General features: G+C 39.4%; 1 protein-coding gene across 4 annotated transcripts; it reads left to right on the top strand.

The window, feature by feature from the left end:
* Positions 1-1,251: 1,251 nt before the first annotated feature.
* Positions 1,252-26,215, top strand: cd99 (CD99 molecule). 4 transcript variants are annotated; one of them, XM_064311182.1, is made up of 14 exons: positions 1,252-1,394; positions 1,496-1,622; positions 10,792-10,830; positions 11,880-11,963; positions 13,685-13,717; positions 14,417-14,479; positions 14,600-14,632; positions 15,920-15,982; positions 16,163-16,240; positions 16,986-17,018; positions 17,294-17,317; positions 24,334-24,450; positions 24,610-24,660; positions 24,840-26,215. In XM_064311182.1, the coding sequence occupies exons 2-14, from the start codon at positions 1,562-1,564 to the stop codon at positions 24,866-24,868; spliced, it is 708 nt and encodes a 235-aa protein (XP_064167252.1). In that variant the 5' UTR covers positions 1,252-1,394; positions 1,496-1,561; the 3' UTR covers positions 24,869-26,215. The 4 variants fall into 4 exon arrangements, with proteins under 4 accessions (XP_064167252.1, XP_064167255.1, XP_064167254.1 ...); XM_064311185.1 differs by lacking the exons at positions 1,252-1,394; positions 13,685-13,717 and having other exon boundaries at positions 1,406-1,622; XM_064311184.1 differs by lacking the exons at positions 1,252-1,394; positions 16,986-17,018 and having other exon boundaries at positions 1,407-1,622.
* Positions 26,216-26,309: the final 94 nt, after the last annotated feature.

Raw genomic sequence — 26,309 nt, 5'->3', positions numbered from 1 at the left:
AGACATTGTGTCCTCAAGATGCAATAAATTTTGTAGATCGCCAACAGTGTTCCTTGGATTCTTCCCTTCCACTCAAACCATCAGCCCAAATTATGTGTGGGGGCAAGCTGCACTTGTGTGCCCTACCAGACAGGTTTATATGGGGTGATTATTGTCTCATATATAATTTACATAGATAATATGAACCTTACACAAATAAAATGCGATACACAAATATTGTTTGCATCTTACAAAAGTAAGCAAATGGTTCACATAAATTTGTTTTTGCCCTCACAAATGTCTCGTGACTAATACATTTTAATTTCTTGACAAACATTTTTTCGAGGAAAGATTTACCAATGTATAGGCATTCATTTGTCAGTGACTCGATGTGCATTTATTTACAGGCACGCATCACAAGGCATGTGTGGAATCGTTTGCGTTCATTTGTTGATTTTAGACATTCCTCAGAGCAAGATGTGCAAATTTATCCACAAATATATATTTTTATGTGTGTTACCACATTTTGATATCCTAGTGAAACAGGAAGCCATGAGAGGCTGTATTACAGTTCTAACACTGAAATGAACTAATACTATTTGGGGTCTGAATAATGGAAGAAATATTACTTTTTTAACAAAAATTTTGTTGTATGAGAAATTGTATTAGCACTGTTAATAATGTATTACCATATTAGGACCTGTACTTTATACAGCCTTCTTTGCTCACCTTTATCAAGGTGTTGGTAATTTTGGAAGCCACTGTAAGCAGTCTGTCAATACAAATCACAGGCAAGATGTGTTCTATTTATTAAATTGTATTTATGCATAATATAAATATGTGGATCATTTGTAATGAGAATTCCTGGAACCTACCCTGCCTGGTGGAGTGTGAATGTTATATCCAGAAGTCTCAGACATAACAAAACTGGGGCATTTTAAAAAGATCAATTGTGCCTTGCATTCAGAATGTTCCAAAAAACTGTTGCTCTCTGAGGTCCATTGCGGTTCTCGGAAAACTATTATTTCGTCTTTACATTTGAGGAAAACACATAAAGAATTCTGTGTTTTCTCGCGGACTTAACAATGGATGCAGAAATCAGAATTCAACTTATAACTTAATTTATAACTTATAAAAAAACTATGAGTGGTTCAATTCTGCGTATCATCGTTGCAGTTTTACTTTTAAAATTCGTTTATTTCCTCCTTTAACTATTCGTTTTTGAAAATGCATGCACTGTAACAGTTATTGGTTATATTATCACGTCGTGGGCACACCTACAATACCTTTCAACCCTTGTAACCAATAGGTGCTTGTGTCCGACCTGAAAATTGCGTAGCTAAAGTGCGATTCGTTCAACACTGAGTCAATCATAATTTTGGGCGGTGCTGTGGAGTAGGCACAGGCACACCCATGTAAGTATACATTTTCTTTGTTTAAAGAAAAGTTTGCATGAAAGTGTCGACAGCGTGCCTCACTGACAAGGATTTCTAAACACTTTTATCTGTTTTGATAGATATCCAAATCCGTTGGACCAGAAATAATCATCTCCTTAGTGCTTTACTTCTTATAGTCTACCGCAATGATGTCATACTTGTGGATTTTCTTGCTCGCAAGCCTAGCAATTGGACCGAATGCGCAAGGTAAGCTGTTTGATTAGAATCTAATGTCTCATTTTCTTTACTTATATGTAATTGGCATAACTAATTGACCACCAAAATTAAATAATATTTGATATAGTATCTTACAAAATGACGCAATCTAAGTTTGTTGGAATGTTGTCGACCATGTACTTATTTGGAAGAAATTCAGCTAACCATGAAGAAACTGGGAGAAAACACAAATGACACCGGGGTTTCTGGGTGCTACTGCCACCCTATGTTAAACGCCAGTTTTGACCCCGTCTTCTATTTACAGTTGACCCGCTCGTTCTAAATTCCTGGGTTATTTTCATCGCGGCCAACTTTCATGTCACAAATAACCTTCTTGGGAAGCAAGTTATAGAAAGACGAGAAAACAGCATTAACCCCTGCTTTTACTAATATGCTCATTTAAATTAAATTCTTTTGGCAGCATAAAGGGATCTCAATGTTCAATACCAATAAATTGTGGGGGGCTCATAAAATGGAACAGTGGCCAAAGTTCTCATTTAGTTATTTTGAATAACTAGGAGTGATCGTGACACAAAGACCAGGAACATAAAAGGCAACACAAACGCAATTTTAGGATTTCAATCAAAACCATATATTGTGAAAACATTTAAAAATGTTTGCAATTGCTTGTGTAATATGTGCATATGTTTTGAGCGTGTGTAACCTACCGTATGGGCTGACTCGTGTTCCCGTGACCGATAATGATCTTGGGGAGGATTTGGTGGCACGAAAATTGTTTGTAGCGTTTTTGCCCGGATTATTAATTTGACCCGGAGTATGGCTACCTCTCGGATAACGGTAAACTACATCAGCTCTGTGGGTGCATGTTTGTTCCCAATTATGGTGGCAGTGAACGCGTGCAGAGAATAGACTTTACGCTTGTGCAGTCCGCCTCGGTTAAATCTTGTTTTGAGCCTGAAGTAAGGCAACATTTCCAGTGGCCGAAAGTTGACTGGAAAGAATGAGACACGAAAGGCTGGGGGCAATTACAGTTAACTCGTTCCAGGCCCCGGTGCTGGCTCCACCCTTAAGGGGGAACACATCGGAGTTATGCAAGCACTGATGTCTGTGACTCACGCCGGCGTGAGAGTGTGGCTGTGGTCTGGACTCCGGAGCCGCAGAAACTGCTCTGCCTTTTGCCCCGTCGTGTGACTGCGCGTGCCTGTGTTGAGGAGGCTTATTTACATCGATTTGGAATCATACGCCGAATGGCTCCTAGGTGTGCTCCTCTCATGTAGTTGTGTTGACGTAATGCCCACCCTCTTCTCTCTCATTTCCTATAAGCCTACGTTAGAAGACGACACGACAGGATAAGTTACTGCGGGCAAAAGTGGGGGGGTTTAACATCTGCAAAAATCACCACAGACTACCAACAAAACTGCGGGAAGAAGACGCGTCTTCAACAGCGAAATATTTCACATTTAGTTTTGTGTTAGTTTGCACGCTCTGAAGCAATTACTACATTTACAATGGGAGAACAAATTTACTGGGAAAGTACAATTTTAGTCTGAAGGGCATCAGGTTCATAAAGATAAAGTGGGAACAGAGATAGGGGCTTTATGTGTACATAGTGACTCTCGCTTAACCCAAAATTGGTTTGTTTACTCGGGTTCTGTAGTCTGAAAGGGAAACCACTCGTCTAACACAGCCATTTCCCACAAACTGGACAGTTTGCAACATGTATAAAACCTGTTCTGTGGCAGAGTTGATAATCAGAGTCTGCAGTGTCTCAGGAAACGCTGAATGAAGAACTAAACCACTACTGTTTCTGTTGAGCAAACCACACATTTTGATATCGGCAGTAGTCGTTTCCGAAAAAAAATAGGTGTTTCTGAGGGGCATACTTTTATTTGAATTAATATCATTTCTGTATTACCATGATGCATGGTGTAATGATTAGAGAAAGCTCAAACCTTTGGTGGGGCCCTGCTGCTGTACACTTGGGAAAGGTATATAGCCTGAATGCAAAATGTAAGCTGTGGCATTCTGAACACAGGTGCTTTCTTAAGGCCGTACACTAAGTGCATTTTCCACGTATCTCACCATTGAAAGAGTGAGAGCCTTACGCGGGAAATTCACTTAAAGTGAATAAAGTAATGCATAATGAAGCAATGCAATGTAACACGAATGGAAATTACTTGAATCAAATCACAATTTAAATGATTTAACCACTTTCACTAGGAGTATTTCCATCTAAGTATGTGTCAGAATAATTACTTTTTGAAAGTAACAACCTATTAAATATGGCACAATCTGTTATAAGGAAGTCTTATGTGGTGATTTGCTATAGTCATTGCAACTTTCTATTTTGGGCGTGGGCTCCAAGCAACTGCACGTTTCTACAAGCCTGGCAGCCTACTGTGTCCATATGTCCCAGCTACATTGTGGAAGTAGTTGTCATTAATGTAATCTAAGTTGTGTTTTCTGAGACTCCTGGTTTAATAATAGCTACAGTTCAGTACTGCCACTTGGCTTAATTACATTATTTCAATTTCTTGACATACAAAAGATAATCCATAATGCCTAATTCTTTTAAAAATGAATAGAAAGGATGTGAATTTAAAACTGAGCTAAACTACTATGGAACTGGTAGTGTTGTTACTTTTTAAGGTATTATTAAGGAATATTACCTTTTTTGCTCTCCATTTCAAACGGATGACTAATATGCATTACTAAAAATTAAACTCGTGCTGTGTCTCTCTGGGAAGGCAATGCATAGTCATGAGATGAGACCAAACCTTATGTCCATGAAAACCGATGGGAACAACAGTTATTGTGAGGACACGACAGGTTTGTGAGGATGTTTATCATACTCCTAACTAAACAGGGATCTCTTCACCATAGCAACACACTCCGCTGCTGTCTGATCTTGCCTGCTTAGCTCTGAGGAAGAGTTTATGTGCTAAAAAAGTGTTCCAATGAATATTCATGAAATATAATAATAATAATAATATATATATATAATAATAATAATAATATATATATATATACACACACACATACATACATATTTATTTGAATAGTAATATATCTATCTCTTGCTCAAGGGAAAAGGCATAACAAAATATGCTGCTGACAAATCAGCCACTAAATTTAAAATGCCAAAGGGTGCAACATGCAGGTGACGAGTCGTGTACTTTTCCACTCTAAAATCATACTGTAGACAAGTAGGTGGTCGTTTGCCACATTTGCTTCATAGAGCACGTTGGTGCTTCTTTGCAAACCGATACCATTTTCTGTGGTAAAACAAGGACCACTTCCAGTTCAGCTCATAGCCAACGAATAGCAGTTTAAACCTGAACATATCTGCATAGTAACGTTTGAGGAGAACATAATGTTCTACATTGACTCCCCTTGTCGTGACTGTCTCTCTTTCGGCTTCCTGTAATGGAGTTCCTGGGCTGGGCAGAGTCAACCACAGGCATGCGACCCACTTTCACGTGGATAAATTGCCTTTACAACATGGATGCACGATGAGCCTCCTTTCAAAAAGCTGCCCAAAGATATTAACCATTAGAAGTTTTTATTTATGATGGGCACCACTGAGACATTCATCTGGAACAAAGTCCATTTTTCTGGAATGGCTTTACATGTGAGCAGTTTAAGAAAAAGAAGAAGGAAAAAAAAAATGGCTCAATAATTAACAGTCCATAGGGAACCTTATGGGCTGTTGTTAGTGTACTTACTGTTAGTTTGTGTGAATTCTGTTTTGACAGAATCCAGATACAAGGACCGCATGACTTCTAACCCTACCACAGTACGCATATCTTAAAAAAAATATACTGTCACATTGTAAAACAAATCACATTACTTTTAGTTGAAATGAATGTATGTAGCTGGGTTTGCCAAAGACTTTAATTAGAGGGCTTGTAGTTTTCAATGGTGAATTCACTCACAAAAGAAGTGGTCACACATCTTATTCAAAGGGCAAGAGGTGTGACTGAATAGTCATGCGTATCAGTGACCACTGCAAGCGTTAAGAACACATACTGCTGGAATTTTTCATAATAAATAGATACTTGTCTAACTTGGTTTTCTTACTGCTGGCACATGCACGATATTTGGTGAATGCTGTAGATTATGGACAGGAAGACTATGCCAGAGGCTTAGGCCTTTTTGTGGAAAAAAGTATGGCTTTTGGAGGGCTTTCTTGAAGGGGACAGTGTTAGGGGCCAAAATGTCGAAAACAACCATTCCTGCTGGGACACGTGGAGATGAGAAAAACTGAACAGGTATTTTTGTTTCGAACTGGATAATGCACTCTTTGTTTTTGGTCGCTCAGGAACAGAATCGAAACAATGCTTGTTGGTATACTGACAAACCTATTATCACATGACATAAATTGCTAGCAATTCACAGCTGGTCCAAACCAGGGTGGTTCTTTTTCAGCGACAACAGTCATGGTCAGTTTACCTGTCTATACCTTCTATTTTGACCAAATTTATTAAGTTGAATAAATTGAGATGGGTTGTTTATTGTACTTTTGACTCTATTATTTAACAAGACCTTGCTGAGATCTTGAATGTAATTTCCCTGTGATAAAGATCTCAGAGGGGAAAATATGGTTATATAGAGGTAATTTCTTTATTTATTTTTAAATAAAAGAACTGCTAAAACTTCCTTTCCTTTTCCTGTTTTGAGCCAGGATCTTCATACTCACTTCATTGTTTCTGCAGCAAAAGCTTAACGACCCTGTAGGTCCACTGTCCCTGGCTTTCTTCACTGTATGAGTTCCCCAACACATACAGTGTAATTTTGCCTGAGAGAAACAGTTTTGTGATGGATAAAAAATGAATTCATGCAGATATCTGTAAAAAATGAATGTCGGTTAAAAAAAAACAGACAAAAAAAAATTAAAAGACAGTGTTTAATTTCTCAACTATGAGCATTTCTTCATTCAAATGTGTTGTCAGACTGCCCATAGTCACTCCATGACATACAGGGTTTGTTGAAGATTGTGTCATACATGATTAGACAATGAATCAATAAATAAATATGTTTGCTGGTTGTTTTCACAATGACATGGTCAGCACTGGAGAAGGTGGTGAAGGGAAGTGTGTGTGTGTGTGTGTGTTATATGCTTGAGGTATTTGCTTGAACTTGAGCAGATAAGATGGTTCTGTACACATCTAAATGAATTATGCTGCTTCTATAAGCAGTTGCATCATCAATGAAGACATTTAAGGCAATACGTGTAGTAGCCATTTATGCCCAAACCATAACACCCCCGCCACCCTGTTTCACAGATGAGGGGGTGATTTGGATCTTGGACAGTTCCTTTTGGCCTCCACCCTTTACTCTTACCATCACTCTGATTCAAGTGAATATTGGTCTCATCTGTCTACAACACCTTTTTTAGAACTCTGGTAGGTGCTTCTTAGTAAAGTGTAACCTGGCCATCCTGTTTTTATTGCTAACTAGTGGTTTGCATCTTGTAGTGTCTCCTCTGTAGTTTCGTTCATGACGTGTTCTGCAGACACTAATCACTGACACTTCTACCTCTGCCTCCTGAAGAGTGTTTCTGATCTGTCAAACAGACGTTTGGGGTTTTTTCTTCATTATGGTGAGAATTCTTTGGTCTTCAACTGTGGAGGTCTTACTTGGCCTACCAGGCCCTTTGTGATTACTGTGCTCACCCAGTGCTCTCTCTCTCTTCTTGCTGATGTTCCCAACAGTTGATTTTGGTAAGCCAAAAGTTTGGCCTATGTCTCTGGTTTTTCTCATAATGACTTTGACTTTCATTGGCACAACGTTACTCCTCATTTACAAATGCAAATGACAGATAAAAAGCCTAGAATCAAGACTAGATACTGAAAGCTCTCTTATACCAGCACTAAGGAAGCAGTTGAAGACATCTGACTAATCACAAACTCCTTTGTCCCAAATATTATGGTGCCCTGAAATGGGGGGACTGTGTGTGAAGATGCTGTGATTTCTACATGATGAAAACAAAACATGTAAAAATACCCTTTAATAAAATCTGAGAATCTGCACTTTACCCACGTGTGAATTGAATGTAAATCTATTATTGTGGAGTACAGAGCAAAATCAAGATAAAACAGGTCTTTGTCCTGAACATTATGGAGCTCACCAAACACACACACACATACACATATAAGTCTATGTTTTGGAAGACTCCATTCACCAGTTTAGAAATGGATGGGAGTCAGCATTGAAACCAAGATAAAAGTCTACCGCGCCATGGTCCTCATCGTTCTTTATATGCCAGTGAGACATGAACTGTCCATCAGAAGCATGCGAAGAAACTCGATCAGTTCCATCTCAATTGTCTTTGCAAGTTCCTGAAAATCCACTGGCATGACAGAGTGCCTGACACGGAGGTCCTTGAGTGCTCAAACATGCTAAACATCTACACAATGCTAAGGCAAACACAACTCAGAAGGGCAGACCATGACTGTAGAATATCTGATGAGTGCCTAGCCAAGTGCATTTTCTATGGTGAGCCACAGACTGGAGCAAAACACCAAGGCGCTCAGAAGAAGTACTTCAAAGACACTCTGTAGGCCTCCCTTAAAAGTGTCCAAATAGACACCAAATGCTTCATGGGAGTCACTTGCTCAAGATTGTTCAGCCTGGGAAAGTGCTATTTCGAAGGGGGTCAACAGCTACAAAAGCCACCATGCAAAAACAGAACAGGATGAGAAAGAAAATGTGTACAGCTTTTTAGTCACCTGAGGACCAACACCCCAGGATAATAAAGACGACGGTCATCTTCAGAAATGAGGGACAAATCGCATATACAGTGTGGTTCGGCAGTATTTGGACTGCAGAATGATTTTTGTTTTTTCGGCTGTACTCCAGCACATTGGATTTGCGAAGATATATGAGGTTAAAGTCCAGTCCAGACCTCAAAGCCTTAATTTGAGGGTATTTTACATGCACATCTGCTGATCTACGTAGGAATTACAACCCCTTTTCTACATAATCCCAGCATTTTAAGGGACCAAATGTAATAGGACATATTAACAATCTTAAAGTCGTCGCATTGAGTACTTGGTTGCAAAACCATTGCTTTCAATGACTGCCTGAAATCTGTGACCCATAAACATCACCAGATGCCTCCCTGGTGATGCTCTGCTAGGTCTCTACTGCAGTCGTCTTCAGTTCCTGTTTATTTTGATGGCTTTTTGTCTTCAGTCTTATCTGGAACAGGAACTGAAGATTGTTAAAATAGAAGCTATTTGTCCCATTACTGCCCATTACTGCTCCCTCTAAAATGGGGGACCATAAAAAGGGCGGTAATTCTTACATGGAGCAACCAATATGGATGTAAACACCCTCAAAGCTGACAATCCACACTTTACATGGATTGTTTTATTTTAAATCCAGTGTGCTGGTGTACAGAGCCAAAACAACAAAAACGTTCACTGTCTCAACACTTTAGCATTTAACTAAATATGGAAATTTAAATGGAAAAATATTTCATGTTTTAGTAATGTAACATATGAATACAAATGCATCCAAAATAAGGAATAGATTTGACCATGAACTGAAAAATAAAACCAATGAAACCCTGCAGTTCACAAGGACCCAGTTACAGAGCTCATATTCCATATGATCAGGGGATACCAGTTTGCCTGGTATTTTTCGGTGTACTCTTTAATACCATAGCCTGAGGGCAGAGGTGTGCTGCGTATTGTTCACAGAGCAGTCTCGGGTTTCTGCTGTGAGTGTGCAGAGCACAGTAGCTGTTCTGGCAGACAGCACCGAGGCATGAGGATCACTCCACTTTGGGTTTCCTCCATTTTGAACTTCACTGTCTAATGGTGACTATAGGTTTCACTGTAAATGTATGGATAGAGGTTAACATATGGGTGTTTTAAAATGAGATAGAGATTTGCCCTTTTGAGTGCTATAATGAAGTGTAAAACTACAGCATGTCGAGACACAAAGTAGCTGACTGTTCCTGTTTTAATTTAAACTGGCTGACAGTCTTAAATCTGAGATTACAATTTATGCTTTCAAGATTCCCATTTTTGTGAACTACCACCCACACCCCTAGCACCTCTGTACCAACAGTTATTCAAATAGTCTCAGTTTAGAATATTCATTTCTTCAGGTATTACTATGTTCTTGAACCAAATTGTACATGAAGTTGATGTGCTGTAGACTTAAACCATGGCCAGTCAGAGTCTGTAAAATACTGTGTGTATTCTCTGCTGGACACTGTAATAATAGTTTATTACTATTCACTAAATGAGTAGTCCACAATTCCTCCTTTTTGAAAAACAGCAGGAGTTGGAGTTCAATATTTTGGATGAAAAGCTGGGGTGAGCAATTTAAAAAAGGGTGTATACATGGATACATCAGAATGACTTGTGAGGTAGCACAATCAGAAAAATATGTTTGTGATGGTGGCCACGGGAAAATGAATACTCCCGAAGGTGCTGTCACATAAAGGAGCTTGCTTATCAGTAGAAAAAAACCTTGCAAATGTTGACGTCATTCAAATCCAGCCACACCTCCTATCATGAGTCATGAAAACTAGTTCCCTATTCAGCATTCAGTTTGACATTACATAATTTTAAAAGGAGGTCCCAGCTGAAAACACAAGGCATTGCCTAGAGGCAATGGGCACAGTGCATGATTTTATACAAAATGTAAAAGTGGCCAATAATTTTGATGCCAAAAATATTTTCACATGCATAAATATCTGCCAACTGGAAGCCCATGGTGAAGGCTATGGTCAGGTACGCAGTGCCCAGCAGGAGTCTGGGCCTTGGTCAGGGTTCGGCTCCAGACTGTGAGGTGCTTCACTGCACCTCAGTGGAACCTATAAGACCCTATGGTTCTTTCTAGAAAAGTATCATACTCTTCACTGCAGCTCATTATTTGAGAGTCACAGTCCAGGGGAAACCCAGTCAAACGGATACATGGCAGATTATGAAATATCTATAATGCTCGCTCAACTACTATTGACTTGCATGTGTGGCTTCATCATTAGTAAATGTCTGTGCATCTGGGTTGTAGAGCAGGAGGGGTGTCTAATTTCATGTTGCTATTTATAAAACTAGCAGTTGTGCTGATGGTTTGGCTGTCATGGGAACTTCCATGCAAAAGTGGATCTGTTCAGTGGCGTGCACTCTTTGAATTTCTGAATGAAATGCAACACTCTAAACGCCATTTATTTTCTGCACAGATTTGGATCTCACTGATGCTGTAGGTGAAGAAGAAGCTGGTAAGTTGAGGCTATGTCCTGCTGGTCTCTCTGCATGTTTGCATGTTTCAGAAAGGTCATTTTCTGCTATATATGTTAATGGTGTGAACAGTTGGACATTAAATGTTAGCTTGTCAGACATGGAATGTAAAGAACGTATACTAAATCTGTATTATTATGTATTTGGTAAGCGGTACAGAAATACCAGGATACTGATTTATGAACACCAGTATTTCTAGGACATTAAATAATTACAGATCCAATTATATTTCTTCATTTTCATGTTAGGCTTGTTCATTCCTTTTACATAATTTGCTGTGTTCTTTCAGTGTTCTAGTCATTTATAAAATACATTTATCGCCATAATCATGGTACTCTCTGATTGATAAGAGCTCTGCTTGCAAATCATTCAGTACAGTATAACTATGCTTTTTATAATAATAATTAAAAAAAACTTTCTATAACTAGGAGGATCAACTAAGATCTCAGTTAAGTTTTGCAGTGATGACCAGGAGAATCAATGTGGGGAGGGAATGCTAAGGATTCCCTTATTTAGGGGGTGATTAGGTGGCCGGATATAGACAAACTGTTTTGTGGGAATCTGGCCAGGACTCAAACTTAAAAAAAGAAGCTTTTTTTCATGAAAGATTACATTTCCAGGGGCAGCACAAGCACAACCATAACAGAGTTCTTGTAACACAGTGCAGTGGCCATGTTGGTTAAATGCTTCAATAATTGATTCCATAATTTTGTTAATGTGTTATATTTTAATAATGTTCATTTGTGTTTATTATATTTATATTTTACAAATGTGCTGGTGTATTTTTGGAAAAATAAAATGACACAATTTGCTCAATTAGCAGCTTTTATTGATTTGTCATTTAAGGTGGTGGGAAATATACAGACTGTCCATGGAATAATATTTACTGGAAGAATCTGCCACTATATATGAGAATGATATACTGTGTCATGTTTCTGTAATTTGCCAGTGCCTGTGATTGTGGGATTCTGTAAACCAGTTGTTGACTGAGCTTCCGTTAATTAATGGATTATGCTTATTTCTTTCTCAGCCCCTGCTGCAACACCGGCAGCAGTTCCTGAGAATCCAGCAGTTCCAGCACCCGAGGAAACCAAGGAACCCACTGGAGCAGCAGGTTTGTTTCAGTAGTTAAATGAAGAAGTGGGGCTTCCCTATCGGATCCTATAGAGTGGCTCAATCACTGAAGTCCGTAAGTGCAGGTTTGGCTCTGACCATGAGCAGAGGCTGGTCTGTTTTACCAGTCAACTGTAAACGGGAGTCTGCAGGACACAATTGGCCTCAGCCTGCCAGGGGTGGGTGGGGTTTCAATCGGCCAGGGTTCCTCGGGTTACCACTAAATTAGTTTGTCCCAGGGACAGGCCCGGAGCCTTCAGGCTACCAGTTGTCAGAGAGATCTTCTCCTCTTCTCCAATAACCCTTCTGAAGTCCCGTGGGACCTTTTAGTGTGAAAAAGAGTCACTGGCATTGAGCATCAGAGTCCATACGTCTTAGCAGATGGCAGTGCTGAATGTAATGTCTGTCCAGTTTATTCCTGGACTGGGGTAAAAATGGACTGGTCTGTACATGAACATGTCTTAGCATGTCATTTTATGTGTAATGTTATACTGCAGAAAGAGTGTACACTCAGATTGTGTATATGTATTTTATATTTTGTAATATTGACTTTATGTTGCAAAACTCAATGTTATACTTTTTTGGTAAGCACAGACTACAGACCACACCACTGTGATAACTAACATTCCAAATTCCTTTTGGGAACCCATTTCTAAGAGGCATCTCCATTTGGAATGTCCCAGAACCCCTTTGCATCTGTGTTAGAAGGGATTCTTCTGAGATGTTGTGGGAAGATTTTCACCTGTCCTGAACTAAGCTTACAAAACATTTTTTTTACATTATCATGTCCACTTTCATATTTAGAATGTTTGCCAAAAATATAGTTTTGCTATGTGTAAGTATAGAAAGCTGTTGACAGGTTACACAAGTAAACATCATGACAGAGAGCCACAAAAGTGTAAAGTTTGAGCCACAACCTTTTCCTTTCAAGTAGTGAAACTATGTTGAAACAACCGTGTGTGTATATGTATGTTTATTTGTATGTACATATATACACTACATAGCTAAACGTATATGGACACACCTGACCTCCAGCATCTCATCCAAAATTATGGACATTAATGGAGTTAGTCCACCCTTTGCTGCTTAAACAACCAACACTCTTGTAGGAAGGCTTTATGCTAGATGTTGAAGCATTGCTGCAGGTATTTTCTTTCATTCAGCCAGAAGAGCATTAGTGAGGTGGGGCACTGATTGGACGATTAGGCCTGGCTCGCAGTTTTCTTTCCAACTGATCCCAAAGGTGTTGGGTGGGGTTGAGGTCAGGACTCTGTGCTGGCCAGTCAAGTTCTTCCACACTGTTCTTGACAAAATCATTTCTATATGAACCTCGCTGCGTGCCTGGGGGCATTGTCATTATCAGAAGCACAGAATTGTCTAGAATGTAATTGTATGTTGTACTGTTAAGATTTTCCTTCCCTGGAAATAAGGGGCTTACCTTAGTTTACCTTACCTTACTTATTTATCGACATACCAAGTATCTGCATATTTTACTTATTGAATGTTGTACAATCCACATCAAAGTTTGATCTGCAAATTAATCCAGATACATGGACTTTTAAAGGGGGATAGTTGTGACTTTTTGAGAGATGCCTTATGCTTGGCCATTTGAAAGCCTACTAATGTTCCAAAAGTCATACAGCTGGTAGGCTCTGTGAAGCTTTGACTGACATGCATGCAAGCCTTCTTCATCCACACCCTAATGACCTGCATTGATTTCAGATGACCTAGACCTTGCTGAAGCCGCTAAGCCAGGTATATGCTTATATGCTTTATTATGAATGTGAATAACCTGCATGTATGCGTTAATTCCAGAATAGGTTTCCATGCGATTGACAATAGTTGTAATTGATTACATAAAAATAAGTTAGTCATTTTTATTTATATTGCTATTTTCAAAACCAGGGTTGCAAAGTCCTTCACAATAAAACACCACAATTTTAACACATAACATCACATATGTCATATATAAAAACACACACATAGTTATATACAGATAAATACATACCTGATGTTCTCATTGAAATCTCAAATCTTTGGCAGCCTGCAAAATTGTCAACATTTGTGCAAGTGCAGCACATTACATTTTGTCATTACTTGTGCTTTTGATGCAAACTAGAACTACTTGACCGGCTCTTATTTCATTTACTTTCAGATTTAGATTAAATATTAGCTACTGCACTTAGACAGCCTGCAATTAATTGCCTGTTCCTCACATTGAAATTCTAATAATTCTGAAAAGATTGGTTATTTTTTAAATTATTTTGTTTATTGTTGCTCAGTGTTTATATATACGGTATATATACTGGGGAACCATATATATATATATATATATAGCGATAAATTAGCCTGTTCTGGATATATTCCTGTCTCTAGCCCAATGCACACTGGGATAAGCTCCAGCTATATATATATAATGAGGTATTGTAGAATAATAATGCTGTCATTCTTCAGAACCAACGGCAGAACCCGAAAAACCAACTGAAGCACCAAAGGCACCTGAGAAACCTGCTGGAGGTAAAAGAATTAAGGATGAAAACAGCCAACTGAAATTCCTTTGTCCCCATTTAAATATGAACCATAAGGATCACTGCACTGTGGCATTGTATGTACTGGTGTTGTGATTGTTTTCCCCAGATGACCTTGATCTTGGCGACGCCCTTGGCCCAGGTAATGGCCCACTCTCTCTGGGGGTTCTGAACTTGAGGCTCTGAGCTTTGGGTTGGATCTTATGTTCTTCTGTATTGAATCTATGTGTTAAATCTGTGGATTAACCTGAGTAGCTGAGACACTAACTTGTTCCCCAAGACATTGGCTTTACAACAATGTCAAACATGACTACGCTGTATTATGGAGAACCTAAGCTTTGCATAACGCTGATCCAGGAGGGTAGTTTGCAATGGAGCACTGTCTCTTTAATACACCCTGATGAATCCTTATTGGTACAGTAATGTCTGTTGTCCTTTTGAGGGTCTGATAAGGGGCACTCTTCTGTAAACCACCCTGCAACTGTTCAAATTCAAGCCACACCACTATCAATTTCTGTTTCCAGAGGAAATTTCATGAGAAATTATGAAATAACATTTTAAGCATTGATGTTGAAATTAGAGAGCAAGTACTTACACTAACCTCAAAAAAACAATTTATGAACATACGAGCCGGTTTTGGAAATGCAGATTAAGCCTAGTCCTAGACTAAATTCAGGTCAGGTTTTCAATATTTTATTTCCTGAAGAGTAACTGTTCTTTAACTCCCCCCAAACTTCCTTTCTTACTAGTTAAGCAGGACTTTTTGTCTATGTACCTGAGACATGACACGTTGTGGATTTAAGACTGTGGATTTTAATAACTAATTGTTATTTGAAGGAAATAGAAGGTACCGAGAACTATAGTTTAAAAACTCAAGGGAGGACTGTAGGGGTGAGACATGTTCCACATGTTTGAGTGGAGCCCCATTTTCCTACAAGTCTACTATTATTATAGTAGTAGTATTAGTATCTATACGTATCCTTTTTCTTTTTGCCCAGTTTTAAATGTCTAATTGAGCTACCAAGCCTGTCTCATTGTAGCAATGTCCCCTCTTGATTTAGGAGAGCATGTGCGTTCCTCTGAAGCATGTTCTACCAGCCCCTGCTTCTTTTTATTCCCTGTCCACCGCTAGCCATCGCTCTGAAGGAGCACACTTCATTCAGGCAGACTGCAGGGGCTTAGTCTACCAGGGCCAATCTTGTATGATGACATGGGTACAACACAGTTGAAATATAATTTCACTGATTAGGAGTTCCTGTTCTAATTCTAATGCAGTTCTGCTGCCTAGTGGTTGAAACCTCAGGTCTATTCTGAAGTCCTGCTAAATATGCTACAGTTAGCTTATTGCATTAGCATTATTAGCTACCTGGCTACCCACAGTTTATCATTACATCTTCATGGTCTGTGTTGTCACTCCCCCCAAAACCAGAACCAGAACCAAAACCGGTCCCAGATAAACCAGCAGTTGACACACCCACGGATGAAGGAAATGGTGAGATGAAGTAATGCTTGGTACTGTTCAGCCATAGAAGTGATAAATTGTTGTTGTATGAGTTACAGTCTGAAGCTTGTTGCTGTTTTGTTGCTGTTTTCCTGTGACAGCCTTAGCTTTTGCCATGTTTGTTGTGTCGATTACATGTTTTGAAGTTTTTCTGTGCATGTTCCCTGAAAGCCGGCGGTTCCTTTGGGGACTCAGACTTGCTTGATCATGGTAACAACGATAATGACCACAAACCTGATGGTGGCAAAGGTAGGAGTGTGGTGTAGTTTTACTTTATCATTTACTAACATTAAGGCGTTCTCCCCTTCTCTAATAAAGCCAATCACTTGAGCTGCCAGGCAGTAAATGTAACTGCAGTCATTAGCTGGCTGGGATTGTTAAAATTTTATGACTTTTGTTAGCATACGGTACAGCCTAAAGTGTTCATTCATCTTCACACAAAAACACAAGGACAGTGGATTAAGGCCAATTAAATCGATTTTTGGTTTTCATTAATAATTTCTCAGAAAGTTTTTTAAGTGAAATTACAGCAGCTTAAAATTCCAGAGTTAGGAAACTAAGGTTTAAAGGTTTTTTTATTTTTATTTTGGGGGTGATATTTGGAAATATGTGGCTACTAGTGTAATTGACATCACAAACAAGACAGTCAATTCCATTTCTACTCAGTGCATATCTCAGAAAAGATCTAACAAATCTGAAAATTTTCCGATATGAAAACTGAAGTTACCATTAATCAATCATGCCTATACAAGATCTAACAGTCTTCAAAGCGAAGCTCCAGTCATTTGCGTTCTGGCTTTTTCAGGGATAACATTTTCAAAACAAACATGCAGAGTTTTCCCCAAAAGAAATCCTGTTGCATTCACCTTTACAGAGTGTTGGCATGTGAATTTGTGATGGAAAATGCCAGGCATGAGCAAGCATGGTGACTGTGGATGTGAATGTTTTTTTTTTTTGAGTGAAACTCTTTTGTCTGGCTTGGTTTTGGTTCTAGCACGCGCTGCCGACCCTGCACCTGGCGCCAATGGTATTTACTGCACTTTCACTTATTTCCGTTTTTTTCTGAATGGCTTTCTGTCATGCCACAAGTTAGCCTGAAATGTTTGGCATGACAAATTTGCACTATGATGTTAATGAATCTCAAGTCCTTTGCAATGGTTTCCAATTTGGAACAGACTCATAATTGTTGGAAGTGATGTATACCAGTGTTTCTATGTTAAAATAACCAAATATTCTTTCAGTCTGGGCAAGCCTGCACTGGCTGTTTTGTATTTGTTGCTTTATCTGTGTTTCCGTTTTCAGGGGAAGCGGCAGATGAACCTCAAGGTAATTAATGATTACATTCATTTTTCTGATTATATAACTTCTCTTTGTTGTCTGATTGATGTTTTAGTCTCTTGTCTCTGCGAAGTTCTGGTAACTGCTCAGAGGTCCTTGTTCAACATGATCACATTGTGATGTACCATTGACTTTGACAAATTATTTTAAATAGTTTTCAGTACATACTATGTATGTAAGTGTGTCAGTCACTGGAAGGTCTGAAATGTGTGTATGTATTTTTTCATAAACAATGGTTTATGTTTTTTTGATGGTTGTGAAACTGACCATATGATGTTGAGTAAGAAATGACTCAACTTTTGGCAAAATGATTTTGGCACTCACGATTTCAGGTGGGGTGTAATTGGCCTTGTCCCACTGGGAACAGGGCAGGTTAAAGTCAGCCAGCCATTCCTTGGATTGCTCGTACATGAGTACTGCACAACGGCATGCCGATGACTCATCAGTTAGAGATGGGTCTCTCCAGTCAACTATAAGTCTATTGCAGTACAGTTCCAGTTGTAGAATGTCAAGCAGTCACTGGCTCACAGATTAAAACATTGGTGCCAGTACACACACTTAAGATGCAGTGCTCCGTATGTGTGTGCACCATGGTAAACAATTGCCAATTCCAAATTGGGGTGGACTATTTTTGGAATAGATTAATACATACATTTTGGCACTAAACAAATACATAATAGCACACCCAAAGCACACTGCAGTTGGATTTGTTTAGTTGGTATTTTGCATACATTAGCATTTTTTTCTGTCACCCAGTATCTTCACACTACAACTCTCAACCCCAGGTTGGCATTTCCTTTGTGATTCTTAGAAACTTATTTTTTTTCAGCTGAATTTTTAGAGACACAAAGGGTAGGGGGAAGCTCAAACTCTGTCACCCATAAGCTTTGTGACAGGAAGCAAAGTCACCACTCCTATTGTTGGCACATTACAAAGTACAGTATACCAGAGTCTAACTGATCTTTAATCCTTTGGCTACAGCAGTTGTGATCTCACCACCAAATGAGTGAAGGGTAGATAGTGATAGCATGACAAATTTTGAAACATTGATATGACAAATTTTGAAACATATATGAAAGTAGATGTCTTCTTCCTGTGTCACTTAGATTCGTTTGTTTTTACTGGAAAAGCAAAGTTGATGACAAACTTTCAAAGCCCTGTATGGACATATCAGAACTGAAAAATTTAAAAGGAGTAACGCGTTTCCCCGTACGTTATTTCCAACAGCCAACTAAAAACAAACGACTGAAATTGACATTGTTAAAATGATCATTTAGAGGTAAAAAAAAACATCAAATTTAACTGCACGATCTGAGAAGTGAGCTTGACTATGCATGAATTCCCTATGTACTTTGGGAGAAACAAGGCCACAGTTGTTTTCAGTGTATAGTGGGCATAGTTTCATGGAGGTGGCCTAACTATATGTTCCTCAAATTCAGGACAATGTATAATTTCTTTTAAGAAGCAGAGGTGCATATTTATGCCATGGTTTCTTCGAAGCAGGCAACTGTTCAACGTTAGTTAAGCATGTACCATATTCTGAAACACGTACTAAAATGAATGCTGCATATGTGCAGTTACTGTGAGAATAATTCCTCAGTCAACTGTACACTAACAATGCAAAATGACTTCATATTTGCTTAAAGAATGCATTTTGTGCTCCAGGATGTGACAGCTGTCTGTTTGAGAGAATGCACTTGTTTCTGCAGAGAGGTGTGCATGCTTCTTTTCATTCCACATCTTTCTTCCCCCTTTGTCTCTATGAGTATCAGAAAACATGTTGTAAGTAAGCACACGTTGTTTGCAGACATAATTGGATGTCATCCTGCACGTGTCTACTAACCGAGATAGCGTGAGAAAGGAGAGGGAGTCGGTTAAAATAACCCGGAGGGGTCAATGAATATACTTGTAGTTTGCATGGGTTTTTCCCTTTTCACAGAGATGTCAGGAACCTACCGTTGCAGACTCTAATTTAGCCCTTGAGTGGGTCAAGTGTACAATTCCTCAGCATGAGTACAACCACAGGGTTTGCAGAAAATGCTTTACATTTTTATGTGAGCAATGATATTTAGGTTAGCATGGCACCACCTCCACAAAAAATATTTTATGCATTTTGAACTGCTGTCATCTGAAAGGATATGCTTGCGTGCATACAAGTTGGCAAATTGTATACATAGCAGAGCTGTCTACAAATCACTTATGAAAAAAAAAAAAAACTTCCTTCCACTATTTTCCTTCCACTTCCACTAACACCAAAACAAATACGGCTGTGCTTGTTTACTGGTTGCAACTTCACAGTAGAAGCATTTCAGAGAAAATACCTGAAAATAACATGGAAGCTTTTTACATTTTTTCTGGAAGGTATATTTTAAGTACAAAATGGAAAAACCATAACGAATGCTTAATTTGGTTATAAAATTTAGGACAATGCACATGGTAGTTAGACAAAATAGTTTTTTCTTATGCTCCAAGCTGCATTCCTGTGAAATATTTTGTTAATTTGGAGTTGAATGTAACACTGTCTTGTGTTACCCATTAACTGCAATTTTGAACCAACTGTGTAGAGAGAAAGAGGGTTTCATACCAAGAGTTTCTTTGCTTTTCCTGTTTCAGGTCTGTTGTTACAGTCAGCTCTACCTTCCATGCATTCTTAACATAGCATACCTTTATTGCTCTTTGATGAAAGATCTAACCGCCTGTGTGCTGGTTATTGAGGCCTCATGCCTTCCATCTTGTGCTGAACTGGGTAATTTTTTTTTCTCTTTTGTAACAAGCTTTTTAGTGTGACTTCCTGATTTTTTAGGATGAGATCAAACAGACTAAAAAAAAGGCACAATGTGGTCACATTTACTAGTTCCTTTTTTGAGGGCTGGCTGAGGGGTGTCTAGTGTAGAACATGTAGGCCAGGTTTAATACACGTGCCTTCGGTTCTATACTTCAGAAACCTCAACAAAAGTGATTACTGTAAATGATGATGGCTGTATTCTGCATACTACAGCATCAGGGTTTTGCCAGCATTTTGTCAGCTCAGGCTATATCACTCTGGAAAAGCCCCCAGGTGGTCATGTGTATGGCTGACCTACAGCTAAAAAGGTTGATGGAAATGTCTTCCCCTTGGGAACATAGGGGAAATGTGGGTTGAACTACCTGCTTAAAGGTGCAATATGCAAGTTTTCTAGAACACTTGTGCTCATATTTGGTTAAATTTCCTTCACATGGGTGCTCAGATGACAGGCAGTGCACGTGCATGTGTTTGGAGGGTGGGGCTTTGGAGGGAGAGCTAAGGGGAGGAGGTGGAATGTTTTTTTTTTTCTCTCGCCTGTTCCTACAAATTTAAGTGCATATATGAACGAGGCGGTCCAGGCTTCAGGGGTTGATTTCACCTACTGCCATGCTCAGGAAAAGTTAGATGCTTGCTCATCCAACTTCGATCTGATTTTTATCATATTTTTCAGCAATAAACTGCAAGAGCCTGTTAATAAACTTTACCAAACTTCAAGTCTCAAAGTAGGCTACATTTAGCGTACTATCAAACTTAAAATCAAAGATAATAGTTCACGGATACAAAATAAGAAAGCAAATAGATATCGGAAGGGACAGAAATGATCACTGCACTTGGACTGAACAATGCCCTGCTGATTTGACTAAGCTACAGTGAACGCTTCCGTAGAAAGAAATCCTTTAGGGGAGGGGTGTGGGAGGTTGGTGGAGATCCCAAAACTGGGGAGGGAAAAACAATCTGTACAGACAGTATTGGAAAGGAAGATAAGTTATGTGTAATAATAATTTTTTTAATGAATTAATTTTTTTAAATCTGCTGCTTTTTGCCTAACCTCAATATCATTACTGCTTTTTGCCTAACTAATGAAGTTGCAAGTTAGTCTGGACAGGAGTTGGCTAAATGTCAAAATGTTGGTGTATGTGAAATTTCTTTTAATTTCCTTCTGTCTATACAAGGTTATAAAGCAATGCCAAATTTTTCATTTCTTATTATGAGTAAATAAAGGTATAAACAATGCAGTGCACTACACGTATACACAAGGGTGTACATTTTAAATGGAGGGCCACTGATTGCCAAAAAAGGTCTATTGAATACGCCTATTTACACCAACCTGGCACTGTCATGGTTTTTTTTTAAATATAAAAGATCTTTATTATGTTTTTGGAAAGACACTAATGTTTTGGGAAGACAGATTCCAATGGGTTGTGCCCTCTCCCCCACACTCTCTCACTCCCATGCTGGGAGCAGTATTTAGATGCACCACGTCAAAACCCCAACAGTCAGTTATGCTAGACACAAGGGTGTGGCATGGAAGAGACCCACCTGCATTGTGGTGCACCAGTTGCATGCCAGATAGCTTTGTGGCAAGTCTTTACATTATGTCTGTAAGTAGATTTGTCTGATGCCTTTGGATTTATTCCCCAAAATGTACTTTTCCTCCATGAAACCTTTTAAAATCTCTTATCTATCATTGACTCCCATACACTTTTACTCTATGACCTTTTCTAATTTCCAAACCATGTTTGAAAATCCCCCAGTCTTTGTGCCCTGGCCATAAGCCTAGCAAAAGCAATGAACCACATTCATTTTGACATGTAGCCCATAGTTTTGTAATGAATCACATCATCTCAGTGCAGGTGGATCTACAAACAAAGGTGGTGATTCAAACCTGAAAGTTTGCTGCCTGCCCCCAAAAAACAGACTCATGGCATGGTGATTGCTGTTGCCAATATAGAAATATAAGTATATCTTGTTATCTCTTATGAGCTGTCCATTCGTGGTCGATGGCTTTTGGCAAAACTCATAGCTTCTCTGGCATTTTGCTTTCAATTTGCATGTCACCGGTAAATCAGCGTGACCGTGATAAAAAGAATGAAGCTCATAAAATTGTACTAACAATGCTCAAACATAATATCAGCATTTTTACATTTTAACTATAGAGCTCATCTGCTATACATTCAAAAGGGGCTTCTCGTACAGAATTAAAACTTCTTTCTCACCATACGTGCATGTAGGGCATCATCATGAAAGGAGCAAGCCTTATTGTATTGAAGAAGTGTGAAATGAATAAGGTTTCACATTCCAAGCTCTGTACGCTAAGGAATGAAGTGTGGGCTTAAATATAAGCATTCTTGAAATGAATTTGTGTGCAAGATTCATTCTCTTTGTGTTCAACTGTTACTTGGCCATTTTTCCAGCCATTTACTCCACAATAGTTTGATTAAATACCCCACACTGGACTCCTGAGATATGAGTATTTCACAGCAGTGTACTTTGCAGTCATGGATGGCTTAAAGACGTAAACCCAGCTAGACCCGAAAGCAAAGCTTACTCTCAGTGGTGGTGAAGCGGGGGAAAAGGGGGGCTGGTTCAGACTGCATAAGAGTATTGGCACGAGAGCAGCCGTTGGCATCAATAGCACAGACGCGTTAAGATTGAGTGTCTTGGAGGGTGTCCAGGACAATCTTTAAAGTGTGACAGGCGTTAGCGGGCTTGGAGAAGGGACCAATAGCTGGCCCTGATTAGGAAACTTTTGCCTGCGATGTGTTCATCGCTCTGGGGTATCACCTTTGCATTTTAACCATGGCATGGAGTTGTGTCTCCTGGTGTCACAGTAATGAGAGCTGAATTTACTACAGCTGATGCCATTCGCAGACCGGGGTGCAGAACACCGCCAGTCAGTGCAGAACACGGTCAGCATCTCTGCATCATCGTTCAGCTCAGAAACATCGCTTCCAAAAGTTTTTGCGCTCGTGCAGCCTGCTCATCTGCTGGCTAGTCTTAGCCTGTTTTTTTTTACAGTGGAAGAGCTAAGGGGGACTCCTAAATGCATGAGAACTCTGCAACGCCCTGAAGGCTAAGAACACTTCATCACAAGCTATTATTCCTACTCCCAGAGGAAATTTGCCACGCATCTCTGAAGAATTTTTTCACACTCAAGCCCAACATTTCACCCTGGGCGGTTTTAATACATATCCTGCTCTGGGGCACAACACAGCCAGGCATTTGCCTGTCCGGTATGACAGGCCCAGCATTGCCCGCATACTCTCATGCTAACTCACTGTCAGGGGCGTTTCCCTGGAATCCATGTTTGTGCTTTTTGTACTGCACTGTTTTTTAAAAGCACTTGACCTTGATTAGAACACAGGATGTCCTTCACTGTATTGTCGGTCAAAAAAAAAAAAAAAAAGATTTTGAGAAATAACCAATCCCTACACTTTAATCTACAGCAGGGGTTTCTTTCACAAGATTTGTCTGTTTTTTTTTTTAAGGCGCAAGGCTTTTTCTTTCATGTAGGGATCATAAAATGAAGTGTTTTCCCTCACTGAAAGCAGCGTTTCCTTGGCTGTGCTTACATGGCCTTTGCCGCTGTAGGGGGCTGTGTGCTACCTGCTGGGCATACAGGGCGGGCTGACCTGCTGGGTCTACATACACCCAACAGGCCTAGAGTTTATGGACACATGCATGTACCTCCACACCTCATTCCAGCACTTGAAAACCTCAAACATGCTGTGGGCGTTGGTGAATAAGTAGTGAGTGTTGTTAACACACATGGCCTGCATAGAGGCTATACCTTTTCTTAAATGCACTCTCCACTGTAATAAACATGCTTGTTACTTTCCAGCACTTTCAAAAGTGTGAATGGAAATGATAGCGTTCTTCATGTGTCTTTCTAAGCAGAATTTAGTGTGATTTACTAATTTTTTTAAATATGATTTGTGATTCAAAAACATATAAAGTATCAAATTACCTTCGTTAGAAGTATATTATATTGTAAATATTTTACTTTGGTTTTCATAGGTTCTTAAAGGGAATGCTGTGGTTCAATAAAATATGGATGTATAGTGCCACCTTGTGGATGACCCGTAATATTTGCTTTGTTTAAATGAAACTTGAAAACTGCAGGCCCTCATGGAAAATTGTTGGCTGCTGGTGTTGGGGGCTGGATGGTTTTTTTTTTAAGGAATCATTGCTTTAACACAGCTTTTCCTTTTCATTGCAGAGGCCGGGGCGGGTCAGATTGCTGGCATTGTGTCCGCGGTGGGGGCAGCCATCGTCGGTGCCGTGGGCAGTTACTTCGCCTACCAGAAGAAGAAGCTGTGTTTCAAAGTTCAGGGGGGTGAGTAGAGTTTTACGGACATGGTTTTCATGTGAAAGATAAGCCCCTTTGTGTCTTCCCGCTGCTGACTGTGGACTGGTATGAGGTACTTCTAGGAGATGTGGCAGTTTAGTCTTGAAAGTGTTCCTAAACGTCCCTCTTCCTCCCCCTCTCCCCCAGGGGATCCTGAGAGTGCCAACAAGGAGAGCGGTACCCAGGCTGATCCGCAAGGTAGGCCCACCTCCAACTTCCTCAAACCTCTACCCATTGTTCTCAGGCAAATCGTTTGCATGCGCTCTACCTGTGTCTGCATAGAATGGGGAAGTGAGTCATCCCTCACAGTGTTTTAATCGACTTTCTTCCAGGGTGCAAATCCTGACCGTTGTTTTCTTGTTTTCCTCTAATTGCAGTGATGAGCAACCTGCTCAAGTCATCCTAACTTTCTCTAGTGGAGTACACTGAAACGATCCGCTCCACGTCCACCCCACCCCACATCTGCAAGTGAAAACTGGCTGCGACTTCAGAGTTGGAGCAGTGTCGATATTAGTCACCGAGGTGGCGGTTATTATCAAACGAAAACGTTTGATGAATTAAATTGAGAATTTTTTTTCGTTTGAAGTTTGCCAAATTGTTTTAACTGTTTTAATGAGCGTTGTGCATTGTGAAAATGTGCCCTGAGTTGTTCAAATTTGGAGTTTTATTCGTCTAGCACATGCACTGTGGTCAAATCTAGAAGAGCTTTTTTTTTTTTTTTTTAATTCCAAAGTGGTTTACAAGCCCTTTTTCACCATTTAAAGTGCCTTACCTGACTTTTAATTTTGGAAAATACTCGTGACATGTTTCGATCAGCATACTTTTTACGTACAGTAGCTCATAAGCCTCACACAGTCTGGTTTATGAGTGATTTACTTCTGCCTGAAGTTTTGAATGTGTTTCCAAATGCATTGAATCTCCTGTTCTGAAGAAATGAATTGAAAGCACCAATGAGAAAGTGAGAGATGAGAGTGCTGAACCTGAATTTAATAAATGAACCAATTAGATCAGTCGTATATGTAAAGCAGAATTCTCAAAGAGAGTCCCAGAAGCCCGGAGAGAAAAGAACAGAGCATTCTGAATGTATGGCTTTTGACATTCTGGACTCAAGGTTTAACTACATCTGCGTTTGAAGGATTAGTTTTATTCAGAGAGCCTCTGGCTCATACATTTTTAGAAAATACATTTTGATGTGGAAGTAGTTGGAGGAAGTGGGATTAGTAATTTTTGTGTTAGTTTATCTTGTTGATTGCTGAATTCTGTGTGTTGCTAATCAATAGATCCATTGGCCTGGGAGGGGGATAGGTAACTTGTAATACTGTCTTTTATTTTCATGTTTTGTTCTGTAAATACTGCTTAGGGATGTGTATAAAAGCATTGGCTCTTGTGTGTACTTGTTTTGTGTGAGGTTGATAAATTCAAAGAGATCTAAGGAAAGTTGAGCTTTAAGAAACCCTATTGTTTTTGGCCATGATTGGAGGAAAAAACTGAATGTTCACTTTTCTCCTCTTTACTGCAAAAGTCAAAAGAAAGCCTTGTAACCAAATCCAGGCTTAGTGGAAAAGCCACACCTCTGCCTTTGCTTCCTGTTAAAGGCCCTAATTCTTTATTTTCTGTCACCGTTTCTTACCCTACACTTCATTCAGTCCTGTAATTTACTGGCTTGTGGAACTGTGCTTCAGTTTAGTATGTAGTTTTGTATTGTTAAATCTTTGTCAGTTTTGTCCCCAATAAATTTGCCTTTTCAAACAGGCATTTCTCTCTCTTTCAATGAATGAAAAATAAATGACTCATCACCATCCTGTCTACTAATATAACTTGTTATTAGTTGTTCTACTAAAATAACT

The sequence above is a fragment of the Anguilla rostrata genome, chromosome 15, assembly GCF_018555375.3.
Source record: "Anguilla rostrata isolate EN2019 chromosome 15, ASM1855537v3, whole genome shotgun sequence".
In the NCBI taxonomy this organism is placed as follows: Eukaryota; Metazoa; Chordata; class Actinopteri; order Anguilliformes; family Anguillidae; genus Anguilla; species Anguilla rostrata.
This window is presented reverse-complemented; position numbering and strand designations above follow the sequence as displayed.